Genomic DNA, 13,692 nt, shown 5'->3' on the forward strand with positions numbered 1-13,692 from the left:
AGCGGCCTGCGCTCAGAAGTCCTCCAAAATCCCACAATCCTCTCGTAACACATTTCCGGTTTACCTAGCTCTGACGTAAAAGTAGTTTCTATCAGTCGTGCTGTCGTGCCGGGCGTACCTAGGTGGGAAGTAGTTTAGCTGTTCGTTTTGAGTGTTCGCTGCTTATAAATCAACACCGCTGCAATCAACATGTCGGTCCCAAGCGCACTCATGAAGCAACCGCCCATTCAGTCTACGGCTGGGGCCGTCCCCGTTCGCAATGAGAAAGGTAACTGTGCTCACCCCTCTCCCAGTCAGATTTTACCTCTCCCAGCCTCGGCATCCTCCAAAACTCCCCCGGCTGGCCACCCGAACCCCGCTGGCCTCATTTCTTCTGCCTTTCCACACTAAAGTCGCACCCGTTCGCGTTGTCTGGGTTGAGGAGGAGATCTACTTTGCATCATATTTTGTTCTTGTGACCTGTCTGCTCTCGTAGGGCAAGCACCCCTCTATTCTATTGGCCTCCATAAATTTCTTACATAGCAGTCTGTTTAGGCTGCTTTGATAACTCTTATCAAGTATTGTAGTTATTTACGTGTCTATCTTCCCCTAGAAGACCATAACTTCGTTCAGGCCAGGAACCGTGTCTTCGAATAGAAAGTTGTGTAAGGTAGTGCCCCAACTTTAAGTCATTCATATTCTAGTGCATATAAGACATGAAAAAAGAGGTACATGCCCAGCAGATTGGGGTAATCAAGAAAAGCTTCTTGAAGACAGTGTCATTTAATTTGATCCTTAAAGAACGGGTATGATTTCAATAAGTGCAGATGTAGGAAGGACCAAAGTTTTTTCAGTAAAAATGTCGGGAAAGAATATTATTTTTTTTCCTTATTCTTTAAATATCCTGTATCAAACTTTGTGCAACTTGCCTATTTGGTGGTGGTGGGGGGATGCTGTTCATTAAACCCAGGCCTTCTGCATGACAGTCAGATGCTCTACCACAGAACTACACCATTTTTTTCTTTCTTTAACTCAACATGACTTTTGAGAATATTTTAATAAATATCAATTTCATTCATTTTAACTGCTTTTAAATTCCATTAAATAAATAAATAAACCACAATTTATTCCCTCCTGATGGGTAGTTAGTAGTTAGTTGTTGCCATATTGTTTTTCCTTTTATTGCAGAAGCCTGCAGTTGTCATCTTTCTTTGTTGTTGTTGTTGTCAATGGGTCTTTATTTATATGGGGTGTTAAGAATCAAACCCAATGCCTCACATATGTTATGCAAGTGCTCTACCACTGAGCTACAACCCCAGCCCCAGTTGTCACTCTTTTTTTTTTCTAGAAGTAGTTGCACACAATACCTTTATTTTATTTATTTATTTTTATATGGCTCTGAGGGCCTTGCACATGCTAGATGATCGCTCTGCCACTGAGCCACAATCCCAGCCCCCAGTTGTCATTCTTAAATGTATCTATTGGATACCTTTTTTTTTTTTGGTACTGGGGATTGAACTCAGAGGCACTTAACTACTGAGCCACATCCCCAGCCCTTTTTTGTATTTTGTTTAGAGAAAGGTCTCAGTGAGTTGTTTAGCACCTTCTAAATTTCTGAGGATGACTTTGAACTCATGATTCTCCTGCCTCAACCCCTTAAATTTACCACTGGATTACAAGACTGAGCCATACCATGCCTGGCTTTGTGATACATTTATGTAAAAATTTCCTTAGGGAGGAACTTTACTATCTGTAACCAATTGTTCTCCAAAGTAAATTATAAGAACTTCATAGTTTTTATTTCCTAGACATCCATCCATACTTCATTGTATGGGATCTTTCTTTCTTTTTTTTTTATTTTTTTATTTCTTTGTAGTGGGCATTGAATCCAAGGCACTTACCACTGAGCTACCTGCCCAGCCTTTTTTTTTTTTTTTTGCAGTTGTATATGGACTGCATTCCTTTATCTTATTTATTTATTTTTGTGTGGTGCTGAGACTCAAACCCATTGTCTCACACATGCAAGGCAAGCGCTCTGCCACTGAGCTATAGCCTCAGCCCTACTGCCTAGCCTTTTATTTTCTTATTTTGAGACAGGGTCTTGCTGAGTTGTTTAGGGCCTCATTACATTTCTGAGCCTGGCCTAAAACTTGTGATCCTCTTGTCTCAGCCTCCCAAGCTGCTAGGATTTCAGGCATACGCTACTGTGCCCAGCTTCCAGGCTGGTCTTAAACTCCTGGGATCAATTAATCGTACCTCAGCCTCCAGAATACACCTGATTACTTTTTTTAGAAAGTTTTTATTCTAATTTGTTATAAACCTGACTACCATGGTGGGGGGGCAGGTAATGGTGTTAGGAACTAAACCCAGGACTTCATGCATATTAGGCAAGCACCCTACCATTTCACTACATCCCAAGTCCCTAATTTACTATAACTTTAAGCCTTGCTCTTTGGTACAAACCACCTCCTCCTTTACCCCCTCTATTTTATTCTTCATCAGAATTATCTTAGTTCTTTTCGGCCTCCTATCCTTCTATATGATTTTAGAAACAGCCTGGGGCAACTTTTAATGGAATTGCATTAAAATTATAGATTATACATTTATAGGATAATTCAGGCATAGTTACGATCTTCTCATCCTTGAACATGATATATTTCTCCATTTATTTAGAGCTTTTATTTTTTTTTTTTTATTGTTGGTCGTTCAAAACATTACATAGTTCTTAATATATCATATTTCACAGTTTGATTCAAGTGGGTTATGAACTCCCAATTTTACCCCATACACAGATTGCTGTATCACATCAGTTACCCTTCCATTGATTTACATTATTTAGAGCTTTTATATCTTTGAATAAAATTATACTTTTCCTCCTAAAGGCATTATTTTACTTGTTGAATTTATTTCTTGGTATTGAGTAGTTGCCGATGTAAATGGTATTTTAAACAATATTTTCTAACTATACATAGTTATACATAAATACACTGTGTGTGTGCTGGGGGGGGCGGTGCTGGGGATTGAAACCAGGGCCTTGTGCATGCAAGGCAAGCACTCTTCCAACTAAGCTATATCCCCGGACCCAACACTTTTTCTTGTTTGTTTATTTGTTTGTTTGTTTGTTTGTTTATTTTAGTTGTTAATGGATCTTTATTTTATTTATTTATATGTGATGCTGAGAATCAAATCCAGTGCCTCACACATGCTAGGCAAGTACTTTACCACTGAGGCACAACCCCAGCTGCCCCATTCACTTATTTTTATATACATACAGGTTTTTTGTTTTTGTTTTGGCTTGGTTTTTGGTACCGGAGATTGAACTCATCCCCAGTTCTATTTTATATCTATTTTATATTTTATTTAGAAACAAGGTCTTGCTGAGTTGCTTGGTACCTTGCTAAATTGCTGAGGCTAGGTTTTGTTGGTTTTTTTTTTTTTTTAGTGTAGTTCAACACAATACCTTTATTTCACTTATTTATTTTTATATGGTGCTGAGAATCAAACCCATGGTCTTGCAAGGCGAGCACTCTACCACTGTGCCACAATCCCAGCCCCCTGAGGCTGGTTTTGAACTCAAGATCCTCCTGCCTCAGCCTCCCCAGCCACTGGAATTATAGATGTGCTCTACTACAACCAGCTTCCTGAATTGTTTAGCTCGACTTGTTATTTTGTATTTTTTCAGAGACAATGATAGCTTGGAAATTACGGTAGTTTTTTCCTTTTCAGTCCTTATCATTTATGTATTTATTATTGTCCAAGTTAGAATCATAATACAGGGTTAACTATAAAGTATAATGGGTACAACATAAGGATGCTCACTGTTTGTTCATTTAAGAAACAGATCTCTCCAGTCTCATGCCTATAATCCCAGTGACTAAGGAGGCTGAGGTAGGAGGATTGCAAGTTTGAGGCAACTTAGTAAGATCCTTCCTGAAAATAAAAAGGGCTGGAGATGTAACTCATTGGTAGAGCTAGCTTTAATCCTCAGTACAAGGAAAAAAAAATCATTATGTGACTTAAAAAAAAATAGCATATTTCTCCTTTTTCCCCCACTACTTTTCTAAAGTTAAGCCATTCTTGAAATCCTAGGTTTACTCCTATTAGGTCAGGATGATTTCGAGTTTTGGGTTTTTGTGTGTGTTGTAAGGATTTGGGGAGAGAATATTTTTGTATGTAAGTGAAACTCACCTAGAGTTTCCTTTGGTTATTAGGATTTGCTTATCTTATAAAAGAAGTTGGTTAGTTTTCACTCTTTCTGTTCACTGCAATTGTTTGTATGTGTAAAAGAAGTTACTCTTACAGTTTTGATGGCACAAAAGCTAAAGGAAAGAAGGTGGAAATAAAAAATATTAGAATTTTAGGTTATGTGGCAATCTTTTATAAAGGCTGTCGTGGAAATTCCAAAGGAAATTAAAAGAATGTCCAACCAATATTTTAGTTTTATAAGTTCCTACTTATCATCCTGACTATATCCTGGGCACTGTTACAATAATTTGTTTAAGGTTATAGCTGAAATGGAGTAGCATGAATTTATGGTGGGAGTGGAGTTTTTTTTCTACTGGTTCACTGCTCACCTTCCTTCACTTAATTGTACCCAAGGTAAGCTTCATTATCATGAGAGTAATCACAAAAATGCTTTCCCATGAGTTGGCCTTTGTTGGAAAGCACCATTAGATGAATAGGAGATTGGGTAATGGTTCTCTTCTTCTGCTTAAACCCTTGTCTACCAGAAATTCAGGCGCTACCTGCAGAGGCCAAGGGCTGAAGAACATTGGGAAAGATTACTGACTTATTATGTTAACTTATTATGTTATCTCTCTTGCCCAGGTGAGATTTCAATGGAGAAGGTAAAGGTAAAACGTTATGTATCTGGAAAGAGGCCAGACTATGCCCCTATGGAGTCTTCAGATGAGGAGGATGAAGAATTTCAATTCATTAAGAAAGCCAAAGAACAAGAAGCAGAACCGGAGGAACAAGAGGAGGATTCATCTAGTGATCCCCGGCTGCGGCGTTTACAGAACCGTATTAGTGAAGATGTGGAAGAAAGGTAATGACTAAGGTTATTCTTCCCTGGATCTGAACCTCTGCAGGATAATTAATAACATCACTAATACCTAATAGTTGAATAATATTTATATGTGCCAATTATGCTGTTCTAAGTAGATTATATTTACTAATTCTTATAATCCATACAATAACCTTATGAGGCTGTCGTTATTTTACAAATGAGAAAAGTGAAGCACAAAGGAGTTAGGAGAATAATATGATGAAAGATACACATCCAGTAAGTGGCAGCTTCAGAAAACAGCAGGTAACTTCTAGCCTAAGGATCTTAATTAACTCATTAAGGAAATAGAAAAGATACCAAGAGGCTCCAGAGATTTCTCTATAGTAGACGGCTTACCTAGCATGGAAGAGGTCTTGGATTTCATCCCAACTCCTCAAAGAATAGAGAGACAATTGTTTGTTCTTTAAAGGGAGTCTTTTTATCATGAAGATGTTTTATAAAACTTGAGAAATTGGTTGTATCCACCTACTTATTCCCCAGTGAGGGGAAATGACATGATAAAGTAGGAAAAAAGACTTAAGAAGTGATCTCATGTTAGAAAGAGAGCCTCCCAGTGAGGGGATTTGTATGTTGTGTATTGATTGACGAATTACCTTACAGAGGCCATAGGTCCTGAACTCTCACTGTTCATATTGTCTCAGGAATTTGTCACAGCAACCATCAAAAATTGTTTCACTAAAATAGTATGTCATTGAAAATAATATAGTATGATTTAATGTTGAAAGTGTAAACTACTTGAGTTATTGAAAATGTTCCTCTGTGCCATGTGAGTTTGCTGTTGTGCCCCCAAAATGGTGTCTGAACACATTTAGTGTTTTAGGCCCAACTTGACTATTTGCTCTGACATTCTGGTATAGTTTCTTTAATCTCTACCTCAGTTGTTACATCTCAAAGACATTCGTATTAATGAAGGCAAATCAGGTTGTAAGAAAATGTGGTGGATTTTCCTATTTTTGTGACATTGGTCATACACTTGGAGATCCTGTTTTTCAGATTGGCCCGACATCGGAAAATAGTAGAACCTGAAGTAGTAGGAGAAAGTGACTCAGAAGTAGAAGGAGATGCTTGGCGCATGGAACGAGAAGATACCAGTGAAGAAGAGGAGGAAGAAATTGATGATGAGGTGTGGTAAAGAGAAATGGGAGGTTTTTTTCCTGAGCAGAAGAAAAATTGGTGGGAAGATCCTATTTTTTTTCTTTTTTTAGTAGTGGGAATTGAACCCAGAGGTACTTTACCACTGAGCTATATCCTTAGTCCTTTTTATTTTTTAATCTGAGACAGGGTTTTATTAAGTTGCTGAGGTTGGTCTCTAACTTGTGATCCTCATGCCTCAGCCTCCCAAGATGCTAGGGTTGCAGGCATGTGCTACCATGTCCAGTGACAGTATTCATTTGCTGAGGCCATAAAGCCAAGATGACTGCTTTTGGCAGAATTGTGATAGTGTTTCCTCTTTATTAGAGATAAAATTGAAAATAAAGTGGTTCTAAATTTCGTTTACTTAGAATTTGTTGAACTTGATGAGACAAAAATAAAAAGCTATCTCAGGAGTGTAGCCTAGAAGTAGAGCTTGTGCTTAGCATGTGCAAGACCCTGGGTTCAATCCCCAGCACCAAAAAAAAAAAGAAGAAAAAAAAAAGCCATTGTAGAGTACAGACCATTTGAATAACAAGCTTAGATGTATGCTTTGATAGGAAATAGAGAGGCGCCGTGGAATGATGCGTCAACGAGCACAGGAGAGAAAAAATGAGGAAATGGAAGTCATGGAGGTAGAAGATGAAGGACGTTCTGGGGAGGAGTCAGAATCAGAGTCAGAGTATGAAGAGTACACAGACAGTGAAGATGAGATGGAGCCTCGCCTTAAGCCAGTCTTCATTCGAAAGTAAGTATCTCAAAAACAGGTCGGAATTTACATAGTTACTTCTTTCTAGGTCTGACAGTGAAAGCCTCATTTCTATCCCATGTTTGTCCAAATCTAAGTACTAAGCATTTAGGCCAGTGCCCAGGGTGTAGATATTGAGGAGTAGTATGGTATAGCAGGAAGCCTGTTTGTTTTCATATCTCTCTTTCCAGTTAAGGAGCACTTGTCTGCTCAAGGGTGTATATTTTGAGCATGAAATTAAGCTTAAATAACAAATTCTGGGCTGAGGTTGTAGCTCTGGCAGAGCACTTGCCTTGCACATGTGAGGAACTGGGTTTGATCCTCAGCACCACATAAAAACACATAAATAAAAGTATTGTGACCATCTACAACTAAAAATATTTTTTTTAAAAAATTCCTATTTGTGGCTGTGGGGTGGCTCAAATGGTAGCGCGCTCGCCTGGCATGCGTGCGGCTCGGGTTTGATCCTCAGCACCACATACAAACAAAGATAATTCATTCTCTCTCTCTCTCTCTCTCTCTCTCTCTCTCTCTCTCTCTCTCTCTCTCTCTCTCTCAAAAATTTCTATTTCCTAATGGCTAGAAATTCTATTACTTATAATCCAGCAGGCTTCTTATTATCTAGGCAAACCTCAAGAATGAACATAATTTTGGTGAACTAAAGATCTGTGAGAACTCCTCTATTTTTGACAGTTTGCAAATAATAGAGCCAAAGATTATTTGGCTTTGTCGGATTTGGATGGGACTAGATTGAGAGGAACAAAGAGATCCATTCTAAGGACTTTGGGCAATTAACAGGACCTCTATGATGCAGGAAGGACCGAGTGACAGTTCAAGAACGGGAGGCTGAAGCATTGAAACAGAAAGAGCTGGAGCAGGAAGCAAAGCGCATGGCTGAAGAGAGGCGAAAGTACACCCTCAAGGTACTGGGAGTGGTTGTGAGGATTGAGTGCAAAGAGTGGTGTAATTAGGTTTGTCTGAGGATAAGGAAGTGCATATCTGAATTTTTTTCCTTATCCAGATTGTAGAAGAGGAGACCAAGAAAGAGCTGGAGGAGAATAAGCGTTCCCTGGCTGCACTGGATGCACTCAACACTGACGATGAAAATGATGAAGAGGAATATGAGGCATGGAAAGTTCGAGAGCTAAAAAGAATCAAGAGGGACAGAGAAGACAGAGAAGCGTGAGTAATGGGATTGGTAATGCTGCTGATGGAACAGGTTTTCTAGTACCAGTATTGTAGCTCAGAGGCCTGTCACCTACTATGGTTTCCATTCTTGGGATGGGTTTGGTTTGCTGCTTGGTTTCTTTGTTTGTCTGTATTCAGTATTGGGGATTAAACCCAGAGGGGCTTTACCACTAAGTCACATCCCCAGCCCTTTTTATTTTTTATTTTGAGACAAAGTCTCACTAAGTTGGTTAGGGCCTCACTTATGTGCCGAGGCTGGTCTGAAGCTTGTGATCTTCCTCCTCAGCCTCCCAAGTTGGAACTGTAGATGTGTGCCACCACACCTGGATTTTGGTTTGGTTTTTTGTTGTTTTGTGACCCTGGAGATTGAACCCAGGGCCTTAAGCATGTTGAGCAAGGGGCTCCCTTTACTGAGCTACATCCTGAGCCCCATTCTTGGTTGAGTTTTTTTGGGGGGGAGGGTTTGTGTTTTGTTTTGTTTTTTGTTTTTTTTTAGCAAAATAACAGGATTTATTACAGTAAATAGAAAGCAAAACTCCCCAAAAGGGAGGAGTTCCAAGAGAGGGATGTCAATGGGATGGCTATTATCTATGGGCTTATATAGATCTATAGGTTTAAGGAAGTCAGCCCTATGCCTAATCCCTGCATAAGGCTCTCAGTGTCCACTAGGCATTCCTGCAATCTTTAATCCAATCAAATATCGATAACACATTTTTCCTTCTTTGGTGAGGCTGTGGACTCCAGGTCATATATGTCCTGATTTAAAAATAACCTTATGCAAGTTTCTGAGCAAAAACCTACTGTTTCACTGGGCAAAAGTGGCACACACCTGTAATCCCAGCAGCTTGGGAGGCTGAGGCAGAAGAATCATCCATTCAAAGCCATCCTCAGCAAAAGCAAGGAGCTAAGCAACTCAGTGAGACCCTGTCTCTAAATAAAATACAAAATAGGCCTGGGGATGTGGCTTAGTGGTTGAATGCCCAAGTTCAATCCCCCGGTACAAAACAAAAAAATTAAAAAACTGCAGCTTCTGTTTTTGCTCTGCTGCCCAGGAAGTCACCCAGGGGTCCATTTCCCTATCTGCCCAGCATTTTCTCTTCCTCCTAACTTCAACAGCACCCCTTATAGAAGGTGCCCCATTTACCAGAGCCACCATTAGAAGTAACTTTTGTTGGCTCTGTGGGAAGAACTTTAATTCATTCTAGACCTTTTAAGTAATTTTTGATAATTTTTCTTTTCAACTAGCTTTGAGTAGGAAGAATGGAAATAAATATTTGGGTAAATTGATAGAGGAAGAGAACTAGTCATTAAGGTTTGTTGAGCCTGTGCCACTGCCACTCACCTAACTTGGTGAAATCCTATCTCAAAATAAGACTTTAAGAGCCAGGCATGGTGGCTCATGCCTGAAATCCCAGTGGCTCAGGAGGCTGAGGTAAGAGGATCACAAGTTCAAAGCCAGCCTTGGCAATGACCAGGTAGTAAGCAATTCAGTGAGACCTGTCTCTAAATAAAATACAAATAAGAGCTGGGGATGTGGCTTAGTGGTTATTTGGTGAGAGCTTTCTTGCTGAGTGGACTCTGCAGAGTACCCGGGTCATGCAGGACACCATGTGGCAAGGTAGAACCTAACCACTCTAACACTAGATAAATACTAATAAATAGTTTTGCTACCTTAACAGGCTTGAAAAGGAGAAAGCAGAAATTGAACGCATGCGAAACCTGACTGAGGAAGAGAGGCGAGCTGAGCTTCGGGCAAATGGCAAAGTCATCACCAACAAAGCTGTTAAAGGCAAATACAAGTTTTTACAGAAGTACTATCACCGGGGTGCCTTCTTCATGGTAAGTGAAATGGGTATCAGAAAATTGAGCAATAAGAATAATTCAGAATCCTTTTTTCCTCTAGATGGAGAAAAAACTGTCCTGAAATGTTATTTCTATTTCTAGCAGTCAACCTTCTCATTTGCTTTTTGCCTGAGAAGGATATAAATCCAGAGAAAAGCATTGGGGTTTTTTTTTGTTTGTTTTTGTTTTTTGTTTTTTGTTTTTGTTTTTGAGAGAGAGAGAGAGAGAGAGAATTTTAATATTTATTTTTTAGTTATCGGCAGACACAACATCTTTGTTTGTATGTGGTGCTAAGGATCGAACCTGGGCTGCACTCATGCCAGGCGAGTGCACTACCGCTTGAGCCACATCCCCAGACCCAAAGCATTGGGTTTGTAGAAACAGCAGCAGCATCTGTTCTGTTTTGGCCTCAGCTCCCAGAAAAAGGAAATGATATAATAGAATAATTAAGAAAATGAAAAGAAAGGGATCTATATAGATACTAAAATAATTAAGTTCCCCAAACCACTTAAAAATCATTATTTCAGCCAGGTGTGGTGGTGCATAGCTGTAATCCCAGCAATTTGGGAGGATGAGGCAAGAGGATTGCAGCCCAGCAGCTTGGCAAGGCTCTAAGCAACGTAGTAAGACCCTGTCTCTAAATAAAATATAAAAGGGGCTGGGGTTGTGGCTCAGTGGTTAAGCACCCTTCTCATTTCATAGCCAAATGAGAAGCTTGGATCATATAAAAATCAGAGTCTGTAAATAGCTATATATTAGTTCATACTTGGGTGGCCGTTTGTTTAGTTCACTTCATTCTGAGCTGACAGAAGGTGGCCTGTTAATGGTTAATTATCTGACCCTTATGTTGAATGTCATTATCATTGTTCTTCATATAAAAACCAAGGTCAAAAAAGCACTTTTGTTAATGCTGTGTAAAGTGACGTGGACTTTTAAAAAATTATTTGAATTAGTACCAGTGATAATTTCTTACAAAGGAAAAGCAGAAAAGGCAATGAAATAATTGATTGCATTTATTACTTTTGATAGTATATGGTTTGTTAAATTATTTCCTAATGTTAAAGGAGTATGTATCATAAAACTAGCTTATTTACCAGGCATAGTGGTACACACCTATATTAAGCAAAGGCAGGAAGTTCGAAGCCAGCATCAGCAACTTAACAAGGCACTGTCTCTAAACAAAATATAAAAAAATAGCTGGGGATGTGACTTAATGGTTGTGTACCCCTGGGATCAAATCCTCAGTACCAAAAAAATAAAAAAATTTTAAAAACTAAGTTCCATGTATCAAAACCTCAATTTTTAAGCACAGGTAGTTTTCTTGTCACTAGTGATGATAAATTATTTCTTGTATTGTTTCAAAGTAAGAAAGTAGTTTTGCTTAAGCAGTCAGCAGCTTTAATTATCAAGTCACCACGCCTATAATCCTAGCACACATGAGGGTGAAGCAGGAGGATCTCAAGTTTGAAGCCAGCCTCAGCTACTAGAGGAAATCCTATCTCAATATTTTTAAAAGGGTAGGTGGGAGTTGGCAGTGTAGCTTAGTGGTAAAGCACCCCTGGGTTCAGTCCCCAGTACTCAAAATAATCATCATATCATCATCATCATCAAACTTTTTTAAGAAGCAATACATTGTTGGCTAAAAAAACACGACAGTCTTTTCACATATTTGAATACTGACTCTTCTTATCTGGACAAGAAGTGAAATTAAAATGGCTTCTGGGATTAAATGAGGGATTTTTTCAAGCCTAAGAAGGAAGTAGATCTCATAAAAATTGGGTTATTTTGTTTTGTTCTTTGTGGTACTTGGGATTGAACCCAGGATCTTATACCTGCTAGACAAGCACACCAAGCTACATCCCCAGCCCTTTTTTTTTTTAAATGGTCTGAATTTCCCAGGCTAGCCTTAAACTTGCAATCCTCCTGCCTCAGCCTCCCAAGTTGCTAGGATTACAGGTGATGCACCACCATACCTGGCACAAAAACTGTTCGATTGGCTGGGTGCTATGCCAAATATCAACAATACCAGCAGATCCAGAAACTGAAGCAGGAGAATTGAAAGTTCAAAGCCAGCCTCAGCAGTTTAGCGAGGTGCTAAGCAACTCAGTGAGACCCTGTCTCTAAATAAAATACAAAATAGGGCTGGGGATGTGGCTCAGTGGTTAAATGTCCCTGAATTCAATACTCAGTACACCACCACCCCCCAAAAAAAAAAAAATTGGCCTTAGCAACTTAGCAAGACCCTGTCTCAAAATGAAAATAACTGAGGATGTAGCTCATCCTCAGTACAGTTTCTCTGGTATTGTGGGGAGGGGGAAGACTAGAATTTTAGGATTGAGGATCTAAGAGACCTATAGAGTAGAAGTCATGAGTAAATAAGTGCAGAGACTAGGCCAACCTTCAATAAGTGTCTACACTTAGGAAGGAGAAACAACATAATAGAAAATAGAATATCATCTTCTCAAATAGGAATCTCTTGAAGAAAAGCTCAATACCCTATTTCCTTTGTTTCTTTGTTGCATAACTTAATAAATTTGTGTGTTTGTATGGGAAATAAAATCGTAACACTGATATTCTTTTTTTATAGGATGAGGATGAGGAAGTATACAAGAGAGATTTTAGTGCACCAACCCTGGAGGATCATTTCAACAAAACCATTCTTCCTAAAGTCATGCAGGTATGGGGACTCTTTGTCAACATAAAAAGAAAAAGTAATGTACTGAGGGCTGGAGCTGGGTCTTAAGTGTTCAGTGATATAACTCATCATCAATCCTTCCCTTAGGTCAAAAACTTTGGACGTTCTGGTCGTACCAAATATACCCACCTTGTGGATCAAGATACCACCTCCTTTGACTCAGCATGGGGCCAAGAGAGTGCCCAGAATACAAAGTTCTTTAAACAAAAGGCAGCTGGAGTACGAGATGTGTTTGAGCGACCATCTGCAAAGAAGCGGAAAACAACCTAGGATTCAACTATTTATTCTAACTGTGGGACGCAAGGAGATGTCTCAGCATCTGGTCCTTGACATTATTTTACCATTATTACGTGGTTCTTATATCCACCTTACTGGACTTACCTATTACTGGGTAGTCCAGTCCTTGAAGGTGCTTTGTGAGGTTTGGACTTAAGACTAAGAAACCCACAGAAAAGCACTATCCAGGTAGGAATAGAAGCTGCCCACTTAACAGTTTCTGAGAAATCTTAGGTGTCTCTGCTGTGGCTTCCCATATTTACTTGGGAGTATTCAGTTTTCTTCCATCCATCCACTTAGCTTGTGTCAGAAATGTGGGTGTATTAAATGGAAAATGCAATACTTCTACCTTAGGGTTAGGAGTACTATACCAGGAAATCTAAGCTCATTGAAACCTGTTTTGCATTTTTGGTTGAAGGCAACTTTTCTAAATGAATATACTTTTTATCCTTTTGTGTATGTCAAGAAATAAAAGATATACCCCAGAATTTTTAGCATAATACTGGAGAATAAAATATGCAAACTAACAAGTATTAACTACCTATTAACTAAAATAAAAGCAGGGAATTGTCAAGCAGAGGATATTTTAGTTTGATCATCCCCTTTAACCTCAGAAACAAACTCAGATCTAGGATTAGGTATTCAGTAGCATCCAGATTTATTCATGTGTAAACACAGATATTTGATTTTCCTTCCTCTGAACTACAGCTGTACATAGAACAAAAATTAACTCATGAAATAGGGCATGTGTCTTATTGAGTCCAA

The 13,692-nt window shown here is 39.1% G+C and overlaps 1 protein-coding gene across 1 annotated transcript; it reads left to right on the forward strand.

Moving 5' to 3' along the window:
* The first annotated feature begins 73 nt into the window (after positions 1-73).
* On the forward strand, positions 74-13,415 carry Mfap1 (microfibril associated protein 1). Its single transcript, XM_005316499.4, has 9 exons — positions 74-268; positions 4,807-5,026; positions 6,041-6,170; positions 6,739-6,926; positions 7,741-7,849; positions 7,948-8,108; positions 9,794-9,953; positions 12,544-12,633; positions 12,739-13,415. Exons 1-9 carry the CDS (start codon positions 190-192, stop codon positions 12,919-12,921), a joined length of 1,320 nt encoding a protein of 439 aa, XP_005316556.1. The 5' UTR covers positions 74-189; the 3' UTR covers positions 12,922-13,415.
* Positions 13,416-13,692: the final 277 nt, after the last annotated feature.

The sequence above is a fragment of the Ictidomys tridecemlineatus genome, chromosome 5 (assembly GCF_052094955.1).
Source record: "Ictidomys tridecemlineatus isolate mIctTri1 chromosome 5, mIctTri1.hap1, whole genome shotgun sequence".
Classification (NCBI taxonomy): domain Eukaryota; kingdom Metazoa; phylum Chordata; class Mammalia; order Rodentia; family Sciuridae; genus Ictidomys; species Ictidomys tridecemlineatus.

What these genes read in the sequence shown, in the direction of transcription:
- Mfap1 (XM_005316499.4), top strand. Translation starts at nt 190, where the DNA reads ATGTCGGTCCCAAGCGCACTCATGAAGCAACCGCCCATTCAGTCTACG. An exon ending in AGTGAAGATGTGGAAGAAAG is followed by an intron (nt 5,027 to 6,040) that starts GTAATGACTAAG and finishes CCTGTTTTTCAG; the next exon opens with ATTGGCCCGACATCGGAAAA. An exon ending in AGGAAGAAATTGATGATGAG is followed by an intron (nt 6,171 to 6,738) that starts GTGTGGTAAAGA and finishes ATGCTTTGATAG; the next exon opens with GAAATAGAGAGGCGCCGTGG.